We start from the raw sequence: 23,904 nt of genomic DNA, 5'->3' as shown, positions 1-23,904 counted from the left end.
TCTAAATGTGGTATTTGGACCAGCCCTAGGCTCTCTTTGGTGTGGCAGAACATGCCTATTATGACCCGAGTTTAGAGGTTGTGTGAAAAGCACAGTGAAGGTGAAACGGGCATCGAGTTCGTACATAAACTCTGCGAGGACACACCACTCCGACTGAAGAGGGCTATTCCGCGTGGCAGTGACACTGCACTCATTCAACCTCCTCGAGCTTCAGTATTGCAGTTTGAGTTGACATTCTTCTCTGATTCCATTTCTCCCCCTCTCTCCCTCCCCCAATTTAGCACAGTTCAACTTGATTCCAGTGGGACTGCGGATCGTAGCAATTCAGGGTGCAAAGACAGGGTCGTACCTCGCCATGAACGGCGAAGGGTACCTCTACACCTCGGTATGTACGTTTATTTATACATGAAGTAACCGTGTTACGACAATATGTTGCAATGACACCAGGGGGACTGTAGCACAAAACTAGGATAAGGGATTAAGCGCTGGCTTAAGTTATTTATCTTGGCGCATAAGTTACCATGGCAATTTAATATTTGCGGTAAACAACAGGATATGTTAATCCTGCTGCTCAATCTGTTCAGTCAGCTGTCACTCTGATGAGTAATAAACATGTTTTACACGTTATTCATGATCCTTTGGATGTATTTTACCTCAGTTGTATTTACCTGCATTCAAATGTTACAGTGATTACATGTGTTTCAATGTTAATTTAATTATTACTCGTGATTTTATCAAAATGTTTGTCAGTGACGAGGACAAAATAAATATACAATACTCATTCATGTCATCTGTGTTTCCATCACAATATTTTAGATATTGCTGATAGGACACGGTGTTTCAGGACAAGGACCTGCATGTATTGATTAATTATCCGGTGATCAATCAATCGAAGTTTATTTATATAGCACTTTACAATCTCTGCAAAGTACTCAAAGTGCTTCACAGAAAGAATAAAAAACACTCAGGAGTAAAATACACAATAAAACAGTAAAGGGAACCAATAATCCAATAAAAGAAGACTCAATACATTTAGAACGGAGGGAAAGTGTCACCGTGCTACTGAATTTTAAATAAATACGAGTTACCTTGACCTGGGGGCAGCCAGTAGCCACTGAAAGGATGAGCGTAAATCCCTGTCATTTTCACATAAAATCTCTGCTAAATAAGGTGGAGAAAGGCCGTTAAAGGCTTTAAAATCTTAAAATCAATTCCTAAATAAACTGGCAGCGATTGAAGTTCATATAAAATGGGGGTGATGTGTTTGCACCTTGGGGTATAAGAGGCCAAATCAGCACCAACACTTCAAACAGAGGCATTTGCATGCGCTAGGACCAAACAAGATGCACTCCATTTTACCTTAATTTAAATGGAGGAAATTACAGTTGCAAAGAGTTGAGGGCATCACCCCCTTGTTTTCAGTATTTTGGATTAGCCCAACCCACAGGAGACAGAAAGACTACAGAACATCCAGTGGTTTTATTTAATGTTGTGCTACAGTCAGTCGTCCTCTAACATCCATGTCAAAGACATCGGCAGTGTGGCAGCATTTTACAAAAATAGATGGCGATAAAAAAGTCAACAGCCATCAACAGTTTGCATATCACAGCTCGACTACAAACATGTCATATTAAACGGTAAGCTAACTCGTCTTCGTTATGTTGCGCCGTCCGTTTTGAGTATATGACCATATCAGAATTGGCATATTTCAATGTTTTAGTCTAATAATCATTGATTTGTTTTATAACTGCAGGAGCACTTGCCCGCAACAACGGCAGCGATCTATTTGTGTCTCAGCCGCGAAGCTGAGCTCATATGTTCAGTGGCGCTCTGTGCGAGGACATGCACAGAGACAAATAATCTGAATATTCCTCAACAGTTGATATCGCCCTGATATCAATATAGTATAGTATAGTATAATATATAGTATATTTTCGGAAATCATGCGCTATGATATTGGGCAGATGCACGAGATGCTAAACACTTTCAGATTTTACACTGCAGAGTGAACAACTTTTTGATCAAACTGAGAGGTAACTGTTTAATTTGCAAATGTGATTTCAGTGAAGCAGTTGTAAGCGAGGAGATCGTCTGCAAAAACTAATAACTAAAAAAAAAAAAAAGGGATAGGGCTATTTTATTTGCTTTTTTTTTTACATACACTTAACAGGATAAGTTACACCTGGCTTTACCAAGCCGGGCCTTCTCACACTGGACTGACAATCGAGTTTTGACTGATGAAAGTATCCATACATTTTCAAACGTTTTATCCTCACATGAGGGTCGCAGCCGCCAATCCCATTGAGACAAACAACCTATGGACAATTTAGTGTGTCCAGTTTTCCTTATGCCCAAATCTGCATGCTTTTGGACTGTGGGAGGAAAACGGAGAACCAGCGTAACTTATATTTGTTTGCACAAGTGAGAAGCTGTTAAATGAACACATCACTAATATGGAAGGTGTTGTGGAAATGATAGACTCCCCCAGTTTATCCATCTGAGTCCAGCAGTACAGTTCACATAGCTTTCCGTTTGGTGCACACCAGTCCTTGGTGTGTGTCATGCACCAAGTGAACCACAGTAGCCCACCGGGATGAAACTGGAACGTAGTGATGCTCAACTCTCATTATATAACTAATGTGTCAGATGCAGAGAGTTCATGATGGATCAGGAAATATGGTGCCAGAGTAGGATCTAGTCTTTAGGAGTCTTTTTCACATTTGGGCCAACCCTTTTCAATCTGAGAGGTAAGCATTGTAGTATCAGCTCTATCCATGAGTGACTTCACTTCATCCTCTGCACAGACGCCACCATCTCAGGTTCCTCCACTGCAGCTGTATCAGTGGGGAGCGGCAGACGTGACAGGCAGTTCCGCAGCCTGGTTCTGTGCTCCTAATCTGTACTCAACATCGTAGGTGAAGCAAAGCAACTGGGCTTACTACCATGCCACTCTCATACCTGCCCGGCAAAATCCTTTGGTGGCAAGCAACATGGTTAAGTGCCTGATGATCAGTTCTTAGACTGTTGTCCCCAGAGATACAACCTTGACTTCTAGACAGCCCACACATAGGCCATAGACTCCTTTTTTTGGGTCAGCACGCCACCCAAGCCATCATCTGACACATCTGTAGTCACAAACATAGGGAGAGAAGGGTCAAAAAGACCGTAACGTGACCAGGTCATGTGGGGCTGGGGCTTCGTGGGTAGCTGTGATGTGGTCTGTCAGGCAGAATTCCCCATTTGTAAATGACATGGCCCAAAAACCTGAGGCTTGTCTGTCTGAATGAATGAACATTGGGGTTTTGCTTCTTCTGGAAAGCAGATGGAGCAAAGGCCAAGCCATAGGGAACACGGCAATAGGGAAAGAGCCCTTTGAGTAATAAAGGCAGTGAGGTCATGACTGTCTTGGTGCACCCCTGAGCTCACTCAAAAGCTCTTCGATGTGGGGCAGCGGATGACTATCAGCAACAATGGCCTTATTAGGTTCACTGAGATCAGTGCATAGTCGGATTGTGCCCCCCTTTCTTGTTGTTACCACTATTGGGGATATCCAGGGTGAGGCATCAATCAGTTCAATTACGCCTTCCTTAAGCATCATGTCAAGTTTATCAGAGACAGCCTGACACACAGCAAAGGGGAGTCGTCGGAATTTTTGCTGCAAGGGTACTGCATCCCCACGCACCTTTACTTTGAGCCCACTGTTGAGGGAACATTTGTCATTTCCATCACAGGTGCAATCAGCAAAGCCTGATCACGGGCAGAAGGTGAAACACAGTTGAGATTGTAAGTGAATGTCCAGTTCAACGCCCTGATCAGGTCCCTCTCCCCAGCAGAGCAGAGCCTCCTTGAACAACATAGAGAAAAGCAGGAGCAGTAGCAGAGTCCATGGAAACAGTAGCTTTTAAAACATCCAAGCACCGGGATGTTCTCGTTTAAGTAAGCTTAAACGAGACAAGCTTAATTTTAGGGTGAGTGAGTGAGCATGCAGAGAAATGTCTGTTATATAAAGTCTCTGGTAGAATGGAAACTGAGGAGCCCGTATCCACCAGTAGTTCACAATTTGCAGCCTCCCATGAAGCGGTTTCAACATGCAACTTACATTGTATCCTGTCAGCAGCAGCATTAGCATGGCGTGAGCTTGTCATTAGCGCAACTACTTCAGGCACCGCTTCCCTCACATGTTTAGAAACGCGGCAAACTTTTGAGAAATGTCCAGTCTTGCATTTTACTCGGGATGGTGGGCACTCGGTTGCATTAGCAACCGGTTAGTCGGTTGCACTGCCCTTGCTGCGGACTCTGTGCTGGTCTGTTTGTCGTAGGATCATAGCGACGTTTGTTGTCCTTCCGGTGACGCGGCCTCTGTGGCGTGACCGCATGCACAGTGGCAACACCCGCTGGCGCACTGGACAATTGCACAGCATGCAATTATTTTTGCATTATTTTTGACTGTGTTGCAAGGATTCAGACTCAGTTGTAAAAATGTTGGACGCTGACATAATGACTATGATCAGGTTGAGTATTTAACTGATGCATTAGATTAACTACATCTCTCATTGAGTATTGTGTATTACATTTAAATAGAGAAACATCAGATAGAGATCGTCATATTACAAAGTTAGAAAAACACAGATGGCTGAAAGAGGGGGTTTTCTACCTTTGCAGGAGGGTGAAAAGAATGATAGGGAAACTCATTTGAAGTGCAATGCCCAAGATGGAAGTGTTGGATCACAACTTGTTTTGTCTAATTTATTCATTTCTAAAGAGCACTTTGCTAACTCCAAAATGTTTGCTCTTGTCACGATGTTATATTGTGATTTGGGTCAAAATAGTTTGCCATCTTTAAAAAGTGGGTCCCCATATATAAAGTTTGGGAAACAGTGGCGTAATCTACAGCAAACCTACTGTAACCCACTGTATGTGGGATCACTAACTAATCTATAGAGCACGTGAGTCAAATATCAAAGAGGATGTTACCGTAGCACAGTGTGGTTTTTTGTGTATTGGTTTTACAGAACATATGGACAATTGTCAAAGCACTGAACACAAGTGTGGATTTATGCATATGAGATGTAAAGGAAGGGAGCATTATGTGTACATGCGAGTTAAAGCTTGATTTATGGCAAAAACACCATCTGCTATCATCTTCTCTTAGCCCTTGATTAGCATGCATTAGACTTCGGAGCCTCGCCTCTGTGAACAGTGAGGAGAAGGGATTTCCTCAGCAGCAGCAGTCAGATGTGCTGAATCCCACACTGACCTCTTTACCAGAGTTTCACAAACACACTCACACAGTCTTGGTATCCATGACTTCAGAGGACATTAAATTGATTTACATTCATTTCCTTACTGTACTTAACCATTAACCACCCTAAGTCTAACCTTAACCTAAACCTAACCTCAATCTATCCATAAATGTCTTTTAATTATTTTTTTTTTTTATTAATCCCCTTAGGGAAATTATCCCTCTGCATTTGGCCCATCCTAGAATTTTACCTTATAATACTTTACCTTAAAATGTAATAATTTACATTACGGGGACTTGTTTTTTGTCACCATAACAACGACAAATCCTATAATGTGAGTGTGTAAACAGATTTGAGTCATTCCTTGAGCACACGCACAGGGTTGTGCAGCTATTGTCCTTAGGACACCACGCTGACTTCCTTTCATTTGACCTGGTCCAGGTCTACATGTGTCTATATGTATACACATTGGTCTATATGTGCTTTGCAGTTCAACTGTCTTCTTCTATAAGACTACACATGTTGGGTTTGGCATGATATGGACCACTTATCCATATTGTTGTGCTCTAATAGCACAAAAGTTGGATTTGTCTTTCCCTTTAAAGGCATGCCAAGAGAGAACATGTCACTGGCATGAAGTGTTTTTTTATTTATATAAATAAAAAATAGCACATCACTGTCACCCTCACATCATTGAGAAGCTGAGGTGACTGACTGTGGCTTCCCTGCAGCGATTCCTTCATCTTCTTGCATAAACTGCTTCCTCCGTCTGTTGCTTACTGACAGTTATTGTGCTGGTCTCTTCTGAATAAGTCCTTCTCTTTCTCAGGCTAAACGCCCACTAGGCTTTCAAATATCATGCCTTTTCCTTAAAGTGCAATAGAAAAGAACTGTTCTGACTTTATCACCCCACAGACTAATGTGTTACTAAACACCTTGCCAGATCTGAATCCGTTAAAATGTTGCCAAGTCTTTAAAATTAGGCTTAAATTCATGTCAAATTCAGCAACATCCTCTGCTCTAAAACTAACTGATTAAGACTAACTGTTTACAGTTTGAATGTATGAAGAGGAAAATCTCTGCTTTTGGTTTTCACACACTTAAATGGGTAAATAAACAGTGATTTTTAACAATAAATAATCAAAATACATCTATTTCTTTTGTTAAAAGGTCGAGTGTGTAACATTTAAGATTGTTTGTTGGCCCGAACTGAAATAAACTTCTCATAAATACAGTGTTTGTATAATTGTAGCGCTGCTTTATAGTCATTTGAGAGAAAGCCTTTCAATTTTGTAATACATTCTGAACTGATTCTGACTATTTGTTGATCATTGACACCCGTAATCCGCACACAACAGATGGGGTCAGATTGTAGGGCCAGGTCCACTGCTGCTTTGTCTCAAAAATAAATCTCAGCCTCACTACCTGTAGGTAATAACAGGAAATGTCTGATCCTGGAACAAAAACCGAATTTGGCATATTCTTGCCCCATTTTCTCTGGAAAACTATTCGTAGACACACAAAGTGAGTGTGTGAAAGCAACAAAAAAGGTAAACTCCTGCTGAACTCTAACAGAGCGACAGAGTCGTCTCTTTTACTTCCGTGGACGACATGCACTCTCCCTGGGTATTCAATCTGTGATTTGAACGTCGTTAAACATGGTGCCTCCAGCGAACAGACGGAGTACTTGAAATAGGGCTTGTCAGATTTTGGGAGGCTACAGCTGTTATTACACTGTGAGAACTTCCGCTGCCGCTTTCATCGCGAAGGCTCTACTACTGGTGTGAACGTGTGGTACAAACAAGGATTTCACCATGTTTGTCACGCAGCTCTCAAGTCTCTAACAACGTGCTTCTTATACAGCAGTGATTCTGCAAGTAGGGTCTATGGACACCTGGGGTTCTGCAAAAGAATTTACAACAAATTATGAAATTGTGCCTTATTGGGTATATGTGGACTTGCAATACCGATATCAGCACAATACAGTCATTTTAGAATCTTCAAAAAAAAGCCCAAAATATGAAATCGGCTAAAATGTTGTTGCTGATTTTTACAGTATATAGGATTTTGGATTGTATGGGATTTGACATTTTTCCTTTTCCGATATCCGATCCAGCGATTTTGACCAGTATCGGATTGATATGGATACTCATACGGTATTGGCTCATTGGTGTGGGTGTAACACTGGGGTTACGGACGGACTGTCACCCTGAAGATTAGTGCAACACACTGTTTATGTTTACATTACCTTAACTGAAATATCGTGGTCGTCTAATACCACATGTAATATAACTGTTAGACCTTAAATGTCTAAATTTCAGATGATGCAGTTGGGGACTCGGGTGCTCTGCTCATGTTCCACATGAAAGCGTGTTCCGGGGAAGGCAGAAGGATGACCGCTATGGTAGTGAAGTGAGAGAGTAGCAAACGTTAGGTTCAGGAATTAACCCAAAGCTATCGGAGTGAGGTAGTGAGGTGCTGACATGAATGTTGAGAGGCGAACAGTTGGAGTATGGACCTTTCAGAGAGCTCTGCAGGCTCAGTCTGCAGTGTCGCGACACTACCAGTGACCGAAGTTACACACTGGAGCTTTAATCATGAATTAAAAACATACTGTTTGACAGTCACTTGCATCCAAATCCATGGAACCAGATCCGATGGCTCTCTTGTTGGAACATTTTACATTTTTACTGGGTTTTTGAGCTAAGGAAGAGGAAAACCCCACATTGTATTTCTTGCAGCATCTACGAGAGCAAATGGGAGTAACCATATGCTTAATCAGTTTAAAGATTAGATGGGGACCGTTGGAAAATGTTCTCCCCACTAATCTCTTCATCAGAGAACTGTATTGAGATGCAGGGGGACACCCGCAGCCAGACAGCCTCACTTTTACCTCTGCACAGCAGAAGATGTGGACAAAAAGAAGCAGAAAGAGCAGCAGAGAGAAAAAAGAATAACTGGCCAGAACAGGAGAAAGGCAATAAACTGCAGAAGTTTTTACGAAAAATTGAGACTCAAATTGCCAATTAAGAGCATTCAGGGAAGGCAAAACTGATTATTCATATGGACTCATGATCTGTGATGCAACCATGGTGATGCTAAAACACAATTTAATCACTCTATTTGGTGCGTTGTGTGAGAAAATTAAACGCAGGGGGAGACGTGCAGCTAGAAATGGCTGTCAGTGAGGGTCATAGAGGGTGACATCAGCTTCCACTCTCCTCTGTCCGTTGCTTTATATTGACAGGAGCCTTCCAGCTGTCAATCATCCCAGAGAGAGTGTGTGTGTGTGTGTGTTTTTGTGTATCATACACTCTGCTCTTGTCATGCGAGTATCATGCCTCCCTAGCAGGGCCGGCTCTACCTAATTTTGTGCCCTAGGCGAGATTGCTCTCCGGTGCCCCCCCCCCCCCCCCCCCCCTGTGTGTGTTGGGGGGGGGGGGGGGGGGCGCTCCCGAGGGCTTGGACGGCCTTTTCATGTCGTTAATAACAAAAGCTTCACCTGTCTGTGACCTGACCTCTGATCCCGTCATGTGATTCAGCAGCACCACATCTTAGGAACATTATTGTTTATTCATTTGTTAATATTTATTATTTGCAAGAGAGAACACACAAATGAGGGCGACTGGGAATAGAAAATCATTTTTATTTTCATTGTTTTAAAAATTTAAAACAATGAAAATTTTTTTTTTTTTTTTTTTTGCTGGAGGGGCGCCTCGCAGCGCCCCTCCAGCAGATGGCGCTCTAGGCGACCGCCTATATCGCCTATGCCAAGAGCCGGCCCTGCTCCCTAGCCATCATCGTGCAGCATCAGAGACACGGCATATACACATGGTGGTGTTTAGACTTTATTAACTGCCAGTGCAAATCCCTCTCAAAAAAACGACAACAACTTGGTTGAATTATGTAACATGGTGTGTCACAATGCACCAGCAGCATCCTCTGCTGTAGCGGTGGCTTCCTGCGAAAACACTCATGCAAACAGATCATACATAGTCCATGTAGAGTGTTGTGATACGGCACTATGGGAATATGGTGGGAAGAACGCAGTTAATGGGATCCCACAGGTTACCCGCAGAGCACATGTGCAACAGAGTCAATGCATGCAGGAAGCCTGCATGACACTGTGACCCCTGCTGTCCAAACAAAGGGCCTGCAAATCGCTGCACATCAAAGGCTGTAGGTGGGGTCCCATCAGCTTGATTTGGTGAGCATTTTTGATATGCACATAAAAAGCACGAAATCCAAAAAGGTTTTCAAGTGCCACATTCCACTTGAGGACAGATTTGCATATCAATAAAAAAGGTAGATTCACAGGACACTGAGAAATATGAAATTGCCGGACTGTCAAATCAGCAGTCATGGCAAATATAGCAGACTAGAGAATGAATATGTGGCCCGATAAGGAAACTACAACTTTACTCCACCTTGTGCAAGACGCAGATATTGCTAGAGTTATAAATGGATGCAGCAATAAAAACACCACCACATATATATTAATAATATTAATGTCGCTCTTTATTTATGTCAAGTAACATCTTGTTATCCTTCTTGGTAACAGGAACTTTGGTGCCACCTATACTGCTTATTTTAGCGAACTGACTACTTGTGTTTACTTTATAGCAATTGATTGGTAATTGGAAACCCAGCTTATGTTCAGATTGCAGGAAAATATGAATATCTGATTTGGGTTGTAGGGCGTACCCACGTTTGTTGTGGGGCTTTGAAAACACGAATGCATGAAGAATTGAGGTGCATCATCCTCCGGTCCAATCATGTTTGGAGAGTCAGTGCAGAATTCACTGAGCACAACCGTGCTGTTGTCATGGTTGATTTTGCTGCGTGTCCGTTTCTTTGACGGTGTTGCAAAAGACAATATTAAAATCCGATTTGAGCATTCAGACTGAGGCGCAACTGTAGAAATAGATTCAAATGGTAGTTCAGACCGATTCCAAATGTGGATTGAATGTTGTTTTTTTTTGCTGTCCACACACTCTGGGAAAAGATAATCTATATTTATTTTTATTTTTATGGAGGTCTGAACATATGCCAAAAAAAAATGTAGATATAGCTACATTTTCGGGAGTAATAATTCAAATTCCAGGCCTGCGCATACACGATGAAATGAAAGTCAACGAGATATGAAATATGGCTGCATGCATTATCTTTTTAGTCATTCCTGTTATATCCTTATATTATCCTTATATACAGGGAAAAAAGGTCAGATTCCAATAGATTTTACCATTCAAGTACTAGACTGTGTCTCATTAGTGCTTCAGTGTCGTTATTGGGCATATCTCCAGTGAATACGGTGCCATGGATAAGCTTTCTGAAGCAGGTAGGATAGATTTAATCAGACATGAGGGTAGGAGAAGGAGGTGGTGTATTGCAGGGAGGAGGAAGTTGGGATGGTGCTTTGCATCTTAAAAAGGTTTTTCCAATCTTGGACATTCACGGCACAGATGCTATTCATTACCGTTCTCCGATGCTTTCATTTAAATTCATTTTTGGCTTGAAACGCACGGAAGAGAAGCTACCGAAGCCTCCCAATAAATCATGGTTTAACGTGGAAATACTCTGCCGCCGTTCTCCAAACATTGTGCAAGACTCATCTCAATCTTGTGCACTCACTCACTCGATCTCACAGGTAAATGTGATGGTCTGAGTGATGTCCTCGCCCTGGGGTTTGTCTCTGCACTTCAGCTGAGGTTACCTCAAGGTCAGATATAGAGATGGAATAGCCACACAATCAAACTTCCATCATGTCTGGGGCAGGGACACTGGCCATTGTCTTCAGACATTATCATAACTCACTTTCTGCGTTGCCTTCTTTTTGTGCACACGTTCTCCTCCAGACCTTTGGTGACTACTTGAGTGAACCACATCAGATTATTCGGGGGGGGGGACAGATTTCGAAGGGTTTCTCTGGTGTCCTCTCACAGTCCAAAAACATGCAGACTTGGGGCAAATTGGACACTCTAAATTGACCATAGGTGGACTGGCGACCTGTCCACGGTGTACCCCACCTTTCGCCCCAAGGTCAGCTGGATTTGGCACCAGCGCGCCCTGTGACTCACATGTGAAGGATAAAGCAGTAGAAGATGAGTGAGTGAGATTATGAAGGGGAATTAAGGGAGAGGTTATCACTGGTGTCATTTCAAAGTTTAAGCTGAAGTGTATTGTACTGCAGTGATTGGTACAGTCCAGGTGGACATCAGTGTTAGATCCTTGGTCCTGGGGGATTTGCAAAGAAGCAGATCTCTCCTTTTTCTCCCCCCTTTCTTACAATGTCCTTTATTACCTAGCAACCTCTCTGTCCTTTCTGAGTTTCTCGATGGGTCTCCTTCCTTCCTTCCTGTCTCTTCTACCTTTCCCCTTCCGTCTACCACGCTTCCCATCCCACTTGCTCTCTGGCCTGATTAATAATGAATGAAGCAGATCATCTATTGATCCCATCCTCTTTGTGTTAGCGCAGCAGAAGACCTGTCAGAGGATCTTAAAATAGCGTCGCTATGGGAGTGGAAGAGTTTGTTTAGGGTTGGGGCTTAATTTCCTTAAAGTAGTGTGAAATGTTAAAGAAGATATTTTAACATTCCCAAATTAAAATATCTAAAAACAAGACAAGACCAATGTTTAGTGTAATTATAGTAGTCAAAATATTTCCAAACAAACTGTTTTATTGTGGACCTCCTAAAGAAAATGTAAGAAAGTAATAATACTAATAATAAAACAAATCTTTGTATTCATTATTATAAATAGTTTCCTCTCCATTAGTCCCAAGTACTTGCACCCAAAACATCAATGTTTACACACAAGTAACATCCTCCCAGTTCTCCCTTATCTGTTTAAATCAATCAGGACTATTATTTTTATATATACAGTATTTAGGGAAGATGTACATATACACATGCAATATGCCTCACCCCACATCTCCTCATTACCTTGATCATACACATAATTACCATTATCATCACGACTCGCATTTATATATTTATTTATTTATTCATTGTCTTATTTTCTCCTATTTTATTATAAATAATAATTATTTTTGTTTTGATACTTAGTCTTCACTAATTCTGTAGATATAATAAGAAAGTGTAAAGAAAGAAAAAGAAAACTGCGGAGGACTAGTGGAGAGGCAGTAAGGGCACAGAGTCCTGGTTGTCATTTCAGCCACAGACAACACTTCCTCCCTGTGAAGGGGAAAAGTGATGATGTGTGATAAGTGTGCAACTAGAGGTCTCCTATACCTTCTCAATCTACTCCCGGCTCTTTATTAATGCTCACCTAGGCCAAGTTGTGACCCTTTGGCCCCTCGTCTGTCGGCCGGAGTCTCCGAGAAATTCTCCACTCAGCCATTTCTGCCCTGCTGCTCTCATTTAATCAATCCAGCAGATTGGCTTTGCTCTCTGACAGGGGAAGGACCCTGACGGAGACTAAGAGAGATGTACACCTGTCGCTGCCGGTTAAAATCTCCCATCAACATTATGCAGGGTTCAGTAGACCTTATGTTGAGGACAGAAACAGAGAAGAGAGAGATGGGTATCGCGCTGTGAGAACGTATCATTTACAACGACGAGCAGAACTGTTGGATTTCGTCCAAGATTTGCTAATTAGTTTGTTGTCTATTCAGATTTAGCCAGTCATTGACCATTGACAGTAAATGGCAGGAGTCTATATTAGAGAGATGTTTTTTTGTAGTGGAGGATGAATTTCAAGTGTGCCATTACCTGAGGAATACAAACACTGCTAACTCGGTGGATCCAAACATTTCTGGTGACCTCTAAAATAAGGTCATGTGTATTTACCAGAGATGCACAACATTATTGGCACAATATGTATTGTTGCCCCCCCATATGGCAACACAGGTATGGAAAATACTTTCATTTCAAAACAGAAGAGACTACATGACTTTTGCACAAGGACGTCCCATTGAAATACATGATCTCTTCTTCCAGGGAGTCCTGGTTAAAATTTCCGATATAAAACTCACAAAATATAAAATATAAAAGCTAAAAGGAAGTAGTTAAAGTAGAGTAAAAATAACGTGCAGAAGTATACAGGCTACACCAACAAGACGCTTCATCCGAAGCCCTCAAAAAAAGCTATGTAAAATATGTTTCTTTCACGATGGTCCATAAAATGGCTTTGACGGTGTTTAAAGAAGGCAGCGTCTGTAGTGAAATTAAACAAACCAGAATGTGTTCTATATTTTAGATTCTTCAAACGAGCCACCTTTTGCTTTGAGGACAGCTTTGCACTTTCTTGGCATTCTCTCAATGACCATCAGTTGACAAAGAGTGAAGGAAAAGCAGCCAACAAGTGCTACACTTCCAGGAACTCCTTCAAGACTGTTGGAAAACCATTCCAGGTGACTGCCTCATCAAGCTGATTGAGAAGATTGCCAAGAATGTGCAAAGCTGTCATCAAAGCAACATGTGGCTACTTTGAAGAATCTAAAATACAAAACATCTAAAACTTTGTTTAACGTATAGATAGATAGATAGATAGATAGATAGATAGATAGATAGATGGATAGATAGATAGATAGATAGATCCCTAACCCAAGTGCACAATTCTTCTGAAATTCTCAGATAACAGGCTCCACTAATAATTCCATATGCATTCCTTCATAGTTTGGTATTTACATTAGGGCTAAGAGGATATGTCACTATTCATTTCGATCACAACACCTGGATTCCGATTTAATTTGTAAAACTTTCTACAATTTTCTTTTCCTCCTTAAACCAAAATTAAATGATCTATTTCTTTAGGCAATAACCTACAAGTCATTTTTTTTTTCCCTAAATCAAAGCAGATCACATGTACAACATACAGTTAACTGCTACCTTTGGCTCAATCTGCTAATATTACTTGCTAATATTTATAACTGAATCTGAAAAATGGCTTTTCAAAACCGTTGAATGAAAAAAAATTGACAGATGCCATTTACTGTTAAAACATTTATAGTCGCATCTCCAATGAACAGATGTCAAATGAGTGACCATTTCCTCTATCAAGAGTTGTGCGCATTATCTGTGTCAGCTTTTCGTTAAGATGACGACAAAAGCTCAATAACCTTTAGTATGTAGTCATTTTAATCCAGCCAACAATGTTTGTCCAGGTAAGCACTGACCTTCTATAAAACACTGAGGGCTTGGCACACAACGCAACTTCAGTGTAGGGCTGAACAATTTTGAATTTTGAAATTTGAATTTATCTAATTGCGATTATTTTGACAGGAAATGCGGTTGCGATATGATTCGCGATATCAGAGGGAATGGTCATTTTTACATCATTATTCTCATTTTCATTCAATAAAAAAAAAACATATTTAAAAGGATTAATGTGTGATATTTGTGCAGCTCTGTAAGAAACAAAGATGTTCCCTGCAGTCTGTAGAATAAGATGTGACAGTAATTCATCTAAAACGAAATTTTGACACACATTTTGGCTTGAATAAGTGTTGCATCTCCTGCGTTTGGAATATTGCAGTAGGCTGTATTGCGATTTTAATAAAATTTATATTAATTGTTCAGCCCTACTTCATGGCATGATTCTTAGATTCATCCTGATCCTCTTGAACGATTATGAATTTTCTGGGAAAAGTTCTAATGCTCGAAGATGAATCATAACCAAATCAAATCACGAGGTGTATGTAGAGATTCCCACCATTAAAAAAACATACATTAATCTCTCATGGGTAATAATAATAATACTAAATACAGTAAATAAATATGGTTTCAGGTTTGTCTTCTGAACTCTGCATGTCTTTCACATGTAGTGTATGTACAGTATGTGTGTAGATTGTATTAGTGTAGGTGTCAGTGTTTCACTGCTTTCATCCTCCCTTCAATTTTCCTTTGGGAAACAGTTATGTTTAGCAGAAATGTTAATGGTGTTTCTCATCATACAGTATGTATCTTTCTCTTGTTGTTCCCAAAGGACCAGGATGTTCTTTTTTTTTTTCTTACAGTACCACAAAATGTCCAGCTATAATTTTATCGTGTTTTTTACCGTGTCCGTGCACTTTTTCATCACTGGAGTTCATGATCAAAGACTTTTTCTTCTGACATTTGTATATTATTATTCTCTTCTTGTGCTTTGTTTGCTAATATGAATGCCCCCCCCCCCCTTCCCTCTCATTTCTAGGAGAACTTCACTCCCGAGTGCAAGTTCAAGGAGAGTGTGTTTGAGAACTACTATGTTACGTACTCTTCCATGCTGTATCGTCAGACCCAGTCTGGCCGCTCCTGGTATATCGGTATCAATCGTGAAGGGCAGATCATGAAGGGCAACCGGGTGAAGAAGACCAAAGGAGCCGCACACTTCCTGCCCAAAGTTATAGAGGGTTTGTGTCCTTTATGTATCCTTTATAGTGGACCACTAAAATCAGATTATCTTAAAGTGATGTGATTGTTTGACTATCAAATGCTTTTTTTAAAATCTATTAATATGCCCACTACATACTTCTTGTTGTTAGAACTCCATTAATTGATCTGTTTGTTCTAAAACTATACTGACTGCCAACTAACAACTCATGCTTCTCAATGAAATTATCCAATCTACTGACAAATAGCTTTTTCTAATTAGAGAATTGAGAGAGTAATGATACTGGCGTGTAATTATTGTTTCCTGTCTCCATCTTTGTATAATGGGATATGAAGAATAGGATAACTTTGGCCGTTTTCATATCACATGAGAATATACCCGCTGTGAATGACAAATTACATATATAAATGAATGGTTTAAGTCGTTTAAAAGTGATAAAAGAGAACGCCATACCGATATCTATGTCAGTAAACACTCAACCTTGCGATACCAGTTTTATTAAGCAAGCATTTCGATAAAGCAGAACTCTGCATGCTTTTTGCATCAGCGGTGAGTTTTTACAGCAGTGAGGATAACGTGGTAGACAGTGGTGTCGTAAAAATATGTACTCCAAAACTGTTGGGGGAGCTCCATAGAGAAAAAGGTGGAAAAGTGACCAGACTTGCAAAGTTACGCTTTAAGTGGATGAAATCGGTTTTTCCTTGTCTTCTTTGGCCGTTTTTCAGCAAAAGCATAAGGGTCCACTATGCACCTCATACACCTACATTTGAAAAAATAAAGAATAATAAACAAATGCTTTAAAAAAAAACAAATTATAACCAGTTATTAACCAACAGCATGCATTTTCCGTCTCACAGTTGCCATGTACAAGGAGCCATCGTTACACGAGCTGGCCGGTGAACCGGTGAGTCCTCCCCGGAAGACAGTCAAGACGTCGGATTCGCTTTCTCTGAAGAGCGGACGGAAAGAAGCTCCCAAGGCCGACGCTTCATAGCAGAGGAGACTGAGGGTGGTACAAACGGAGGGCACCAGTGACACTGTGGGACGCAGTCACCAAATCTTCACTGAGCCTGGCTCAGGGAATGGCTCTCACGGGCCACCATGTTCCAGAAGTACACTACAGGATGCTGCGGGATACAGGGTCAGCAGTTCATCGCAGGGATACAGAGAGAGAGAGAGAGAGGGGGACAGGGGAGTTCCTCCCTCACCTTTTACAACGGAGAGAAATCCCAGCATCCCAGTCAGAACTACTACCACCTCCCCTACGTCTTCCTAACACACAGTCTTTCATTTCACTTTTCATTTCTCTGTCATACTAAAGCTTCTTTGTCCCGCTGACAATTTAATCTTTTCCCACATGCCTATCTACCGTCTGCTCCATTGTACTGTATATTCGACACACACATGTTTCCACAGCGCTGACTTGGCATCGTAATCTTTACCCCGCGGGTCCCCGTACCCCCCCCCCCCGCCCGCCCTGCCCCATCCTCTCGAGCCCTAAAGTTGGTGGCAGTGTGACTCAGCCAGCTTTTCCACCCACCACCTGCTGAACAAGCTGAGCTAATCACAGAGGTCAACTAAAGCTCAAAGTGAGATTTAAGCGGCTCAGAGAGGAACGATATCTGCACGAAGCACTCGGGTCAGGTCAGATCAGGTCAACACAGCGAGATGTCGCTCACATAAAAAAACAACATTTTATTTGGTTTGTTTCATGTTTTAAATATTTTAACCAACGTCAGCGTATGTCTTTATGTCGGCCAGATGGGAAACTACGTGGGTGAGGAAAATAAAATGCAATTAACATGATAAGAGAACAACTACGATAATGACGGTGTATAAGGTAATTTTATGAAGCTGAAAAGGGAGCCACTGCCTGTACAATTATGGAATAGAAATAAAAATTAATGTTCTTCCAGGGAAGATGAGCCATAAAAGAGATCATAAATGACTGAGTCTTAATCCAGACTCCAATTAACAGGATCAAAGAGCAATATCTGTACCAGCAAGCCAGAAGAATATTGTCAAACAAGGAAAAAAGCCTCTCTTCTTTGACAACATAGTGTTGCAATATCTCATGAAAGGCACCATGTGAAGTACTGGTCTGTGTTTTAAAAACTAGGGGAGGAGCTAGAGTGTATTATTTCACTCAGCATCAGTAAAGCCAGGGTTGAAGCCAAACATCAAAGTGAGAGGAGCCTCTGAGCTGCAGCACTTGTTATTCGGAGGATGTTCTGGCAGCTTAAACACTCACTATACTTTATCAAATCACCCTAGAAAAAAAAAAAAGAAAAAAAATTGCAGTTGTCTGAGCAAATGTCTCGGTATGATTGTGTTCAAATGCTCCCGTGTGTGTGTGTGGGGGGGGGGTTGTGTGTGAATAAGTGCACTGCACGCATGCTGAGGTTAGAGATGCATCACAAAGCCTCTGCCGTGTGCCGCAGAAAGGACACAACACTGTCTATTTGATTTATATCTGTGTCTGCGAGCAGCTTACTATATGGTAGAACTGTCTTGTGCACCAGTTTTTCCCTTTGCGAGAGTCAAAAGATTTTTAAAAGTCAGGTTGGAGGATTGTGGGAGACTGAATTAACAGAACATTGGTCAATATTTTAAGATGGGACGGACAGCCGTTTCAAAAAGATAAGCCAATGCCCGATTACGGACGGGACAATATGTGATTGTATCACAAATTGCAACAAAAAGCACCTAGAACAAATTGACTGCGGTGAAATTCCAAAGTGGGATAATGATGAATGATGAACGTACAGTCCTACTAATTTATTTTTAAAGTGGCAAAAAAGAGAGTCTACATATTTCTATTCAAGGACATCCTGATTTATAATGGTCCCATTTAAGATTCTTGTTTTTTTTTTACTCCAATCTGCGACGCATAAAAACTGTTTATTAACAAAATGGGCAGTAAAGTGATTTCAATCCACGGTTAATTATGCAGTGTTAAACACAAAAACAGTTATGGCCTTTGAACATCAGCAGCGTCGTGAACAAATGGCACAAGAAGGTAAATTTCAACACAGCCTCTGTGAAGATGAGCTGGTGCTCAGTCATTTTAGTGAATAAGAAGAAAGGGAAAACCTGTGCGCAGTCAACACTGAAGGAGACGGGGGAGCTTACTTGGTTCAGGAGCTTAAATTTGATCACTTTACTACTTCAGGGCTAACTTTAGAATGTCTGCAAGACATTTTTTTGAAGATCTGAGGAAGCTCATTTTGGTTTGTAAACAGTCTCAGCTGTGAGCGTTTGCTTATTGGTTGATTTTGATTCACCAATAACACGCATTCTGATGGATTAAATGTGTACCAGTCGGAAGCCGGACTTCCTCTAAAACCTCAGTTCGGAAAAAAATAAAATATGACTCAGTGATGTGAAAACTGCATCGAGTGAATATATATTGGAAGAACACATGTATTCAATTTCACTCTATTCCAGATTGTATTTGACCCTAATTGGAATTGATGTCAACTTTGGTGTAAAAATGGAGGTAGTCTTCTGGCTGCCATGACCAGAAGCTCACAGACCCTCAACCAGGCTACTATGGGACGATACCAGCTGTCAGTTACATCAGTGTCCTCTCATATGTGTCGTCCATATTCTTCAAAATGGGAACATAAGTTATAAAATCATACGTCAATGCGTTGCGTTCTATTGAAGACCCGAAAACTTGCAGTTGAGATCAAAGCGAAGGTCTACAGGATGGTAGTGAGACCTGCTATGTTGTATGGCTTGGAGACAGTGACACGGTCTAAAGATGCTGAGATTTCCATTGGGAGGAGTGACCAGGATAGTCACTATATTGGACAAAGGATGTTGAAGATGGAGCTGTAGGTCAGGTGGATGAGGTTCATGAGGACAGTTGGTGTAACAGAAGAGGACACAAGGGAGAAGGAAGAAAGAACTCCAAGTGAGAGATGGAACCTGATAGAAGACCAGGATTCAGAATAAGGACTGTCAGGTTATCTTGGTGCTGCCTACTTCCGTTAGGTGCTGTCACCACAGCACAAAAAAGGGTCACCACAATGTTCTGTTACAGCGAATGTGCATGGATCGTACAAACAAATGCACGAAGTCCGTAGCTATGTCAAGAAACTGGAGACATGCTCACTACTGGAGCTTTAGTTGTGTTCAGGGTAAAATAATGTGAAGATGGGTCACAGGAGGTGAAGGTGAGGCCGTATGCATGTCGTGTTTCGAGGGCGAAGCAAGTCTGAAACTGAAAGTGTGTCGAATTGTGAAGAGGTCAGCACATGAGGCAGTTACTGAGAAGAGTGCGATGGATTAGCAGGTGTATTCTTGAGGGAAGATGATAAGGAAGTTCTGCAGGAACGCAAGCAAGATTGTTGGCAGGGTTTCGTGCAGCGAGAGAATGTGATAATGAATGTTAAAACAAGAGAAATGTGTAAAGCACTATGCGCTTTTATGACAGGGGGTCTATGGAGGTAATCAGTTGGGGATTTTTTTTTTCTATTAAGTACTTCCTTTCCAGGGGGATTTGCTTCAATTTCGATTTAGATATTCTATCCTTGTAGCTGATTTTGCATTGTAGACTTACAAATCTCTATTTTTTAACATGTCCTTTCACCACTAAATTTCTTAGATCCAGTGGGGATAGATGGGTAAGCACAGCATATACAACATTATAGGCTTTCTTCATTATTTGTGCAACCGAGTTAAAAAAAAAAAATCTGTGAAAGAGGCTTTAGTTTCCACATCATTGCCTAAATCAAATTACCACCTTATGCCCAAACCTAAAAACTGAATGTATTGTATGCATCGTTTTGTCCAAAAATACAATATATTCAGTATTTTGCCATAAAGGAGCGGATATCACAGAAATTGCTTTCATTTTTATTGAAAACTTCACTCAAATCTATTAACTGATTATTAAAACAGTTAACTTAATTCACTATTACCTCACTCATTGATTAATCAATTCAAATGTACAGCCCTACTCTGTCATAATCCATGTTAAAAGGCATCAATATTCCTCCAGAGACTTCTGAGCCATAAAAAGCAGCCAGTGCTTGATGTCAGGATTGAAGAGAGAGCCAGAGTTATTTGTCGAACAGTGACACTGCAAGTAGAGTAAAAAATGGAGTTGTGCAGAGGAGCAAGTATGAAATGTATGTGAAATGTAAGAATGTAGGACAGGCAGCTGTAAACAGGAAGTGCGTGAAGATAAGGTTGCAGCCGTTAAGTGAAAAGAGTTATGCTCTTGAATGTAAATGTCACGCAGCCGCAGAGTAGAATGGATATTAAAATGACCCGTGTTCTTTGAAGAAGTCGGAAAGTCCTCCGTTTTGCCATTGAGAATACATTTGCATGGCGCCGTGGAAACGAGGGACATGGAAAAATATAGATACTATCAGTCCACAAGATTTGAAGACATAATCCCTTTCCTCTCAGCCGTCTCTACAGCCTGCTCATTTTATGTTAAACAATGTTGCCTATACTAATTCAGAGTAGGCTTATAAGGTCTCTGTGTGTGCGCGTGTGACGAGTCAGGTAAGACAAGACAGAGGCAAGGAGAAGAAGAAAGGGCATGAGGCTGAGGAAACGGTGATCGATAGACTCAATAAAACATAAATGAGAGAACAGCCACCCGGGGATGGGTGCAAAAAAAAAATCTCCCAAGGTCATGAGGAAGGGCTTTGATTTCCATCTGTAAACTATAAATACACACAATTTTGGTTTTTGGTGTATTATTTCTTTTTTGTAACAATGCTTCTTGGCAATACATACTGTACATTTAAATGGTGCCACATTTGTATGTATATGGGTGTGCGCCCATGAAAAACTTGCCAAATCTTCTGTGCCAATAACCAAACAGGTTATTCTGCTATTGACTCTTGTTTTGAGCTTCATCCTCACTGGGAAAACAAGGCTCGTCATCATCGGAGGCAATCTCAATGCAGAGAGCAATCAAGATGAGATTCTGCAACCAGTGCCAATCCCCTATCTCCACAGCCTGGGACACTCTTTGTCAGATACTATCTCCAGAAATTGGGATGGTCTGCCCATAGTTCTGACCTTAACCCTTAATTGAACACTTGTGGGATCAGCGTGCTGTTCTCGTCAGAGTGACCAACACGACCACATTGGCTGAGTTGCGTCAAATGTTACCGGAGGCCCCCGTTTGTTAAACGAATAAATTGTTAAATTGCCAATATGTCTTGTATCTTCAGACTTCAAATCATCCAATCCAATAAATGATGACCAAATAAGAGTCAATAGGTTTGGCATTGGCAAAGATTTGACAAGTTTTTCATGGGTACAACAGACACTCAACTCTGCTGCTCAACCACAAATGCATTTTCTTTGCAGATTTTGACACCATTTAAAAAGGGAAATAAACAGGTTTTCCAACAGTATAATGTAAGAAGCAGAGTTACAATTAAAAGAATGATCCACCAAACACAAATGTCCTTACTTTACAAAATGAACAGTTGATGTGAAGCCTCAAGATTTGCGATTTGACCGACACTGTGTCAGTGTTTGACGATTCACAGACACAACCTGCAAACAGGTGTCTGGTGGAAGCTTTCAATCACACTGGTGTCTGTGTGCTGTGATTTATCCTCCATGTTCCTTTAAATTGAACATAATTTACCACATTGACATTATTTCCTATTAAAATAAGACCTGACACTAGTGATTAAGTCCATTACGTCCTCAGGAAAACGATTATAAATCAAGTGAGAAGTAGAAGCTCATTTCTCCATAGACTTCCATTCACACTGAATTCTTTTTACAACCAGCAGAGTCGCCCCCGGTGGCTATTCAGTATATTGTGACCTCCTGATTGACTTCACCAAGGAAACCAGAAGACTACAGTCTATGTTGTAACCAGTTTAAAACATAAACCGGAATAATTTGTCTCGAGAGCTTCTTAAAATGGTTATAACACAGACTGCAGCCCAGTCTTCTGCGAGATGTAATCTTCCATTGCACTGTACAACTAAGCAAAACAGGGGGAATTAAGACAAATGAACACGAGCAACATTTTGTTACAGATCCAGCAACAGAAATGACATTCTGGGCTATGTATCTGCAGATTTTACAGATTTTTACAAAACACGAATAAGGGATTTTGCTTTCAATCAAGAAAAATGAATACATGTCATAAGGTCCTCTGTTCCTAGAAACAATCTACAGAAATATAATCCATCTGAAATGCAGATTTATTAAACAGCTGCTCATGACTGTCCAAAAACACAGTTTCCTCCAGAGTAATGGTCTGTTGATGTTATGCTGCAGTTGGTTTTGTAGTACCAACATTTAAAAATATGACCGGTGAAAGGTGTACCATGCAGATTGCCAGAGCATTGAAAATGGAAAATCTGTGTACAACTAGCTCCCTCTAATGGAAGTAGTTGGTTACTAAAAAAAAGTCCAACAGCTGGGGTGAAAAACTGTGGATGAAATTCCTATTCTTAGAATCCAATTTATGCAAATCCTCTTGCACCTCAAATCTACACCTGTCCTGAAATCGCAATGCAAAATGTGTGCAGTGAGACACCTCGAAGGTTGATGTTTGGCCGCAACACGGTGTCTGCATATTATACAGAAGCTGTTTATTTGTACTTAGTCATTTTGCACCTGTAGTCTGAGATTAAGTGAGCAAGGTCATTGAGAAATGTAAATGTATGGAATATTGTCTGTTTGTGTATGTATGTCAGGCTTTCTTCTTTTTTTTTGCAGAATTGTATTTAAATATTCCATGTTGATATTTGGTTTTCAGTTGTTCCTCCTCATCAGGTCTCCTCCACTGTAGGAGGCAGACAGAATAGCTGTTTTTCCTCTGAATGCTCCGCCTCCCTTTGGTGTATTTTTGTCTGCATTGCTGCATCCATGCTGATTTGTCTCTTGTGTGATCTCCACCCAAACTGAATCCCACTGTGCGACTGACTTCTGTGTTACTGTGCAAGGTGCAGTCCATTCAAGTGGGAAACGGCTGGAAAACAACATCTCAAGGCGACACGTGTCCTGGCCTCTCACACCCAGCAATGACCTTAGTGGTCTTTAAAGTTACAATGGTCACGCAAGTCTTCCAGAAAGTTCTCACTCCTACTGTAAAGGACTTGAATTTCTTTCAAACCTTCTTGTCTTCCAAAAAAACTGCTAATTAAATAAATAAATTAAAAAAAATATTAATAATAAAGAAAAGAACCAAAAAAAAAAAAGCCATAAATAAAATGGGCCTAATCCACAGAGAGAAGGTTTGAATCCTCAGGCAGCTCTTGAGTGAAACCAGGGATTTAGACACATGTTGGACTCCTCACAATCAGAGCCAAAGCAAGCAGCAGGAATAGAA

General features: G+C 40.9%; 1 protein-coding gene across 1 annotated transcript in view; it reads left to right on the top strand.

The window, feature by feature from the left end:
• Nucleotides 1-17,718, top strand: part of fgf11b (fibroblast growth factor 11b) — a 41,428-nt gene extending 23,710 nt beyond the window's left edge. Inside the window, exons 3-5 of the mRNA XM_058628415.1 lie at nt 282-385; nt 15,396-15,594; nt 16,433-17,718. Coding sequence (XP_058484398.1) covers nt 282-385; nt 15,396-15,594; nt 16,433-16,569 — 440 coding nt within the window. The 3' untranslated portion in view covers nt 16,570-17,718. The remainder of the gene's footprint in view (nt 1-281; nt 386-15,395; nt 15,595-16,432) is intronic.
• The last annotated feature ends 6,186 nt before the right edge of the window (nt 17,719-23,904 follow it).

This window comes from Solea solea, chromosome 4, assembly GCF_958295425.1.
Source record: "Solea solea chromosome 4, fSolSol10.1, whole genome shotgun sequence".
Taxonomy (NCBI): Eukaryota; Metazoa; Chordata; class Actinopteri; order Pleuronectiformes; family Soleidae; genus Solea; species Solea solea.
Note: the sequence above shows the minus strand (reverse complement) of the source record. Positions and strands in the feature narration are given on the sequence as shown.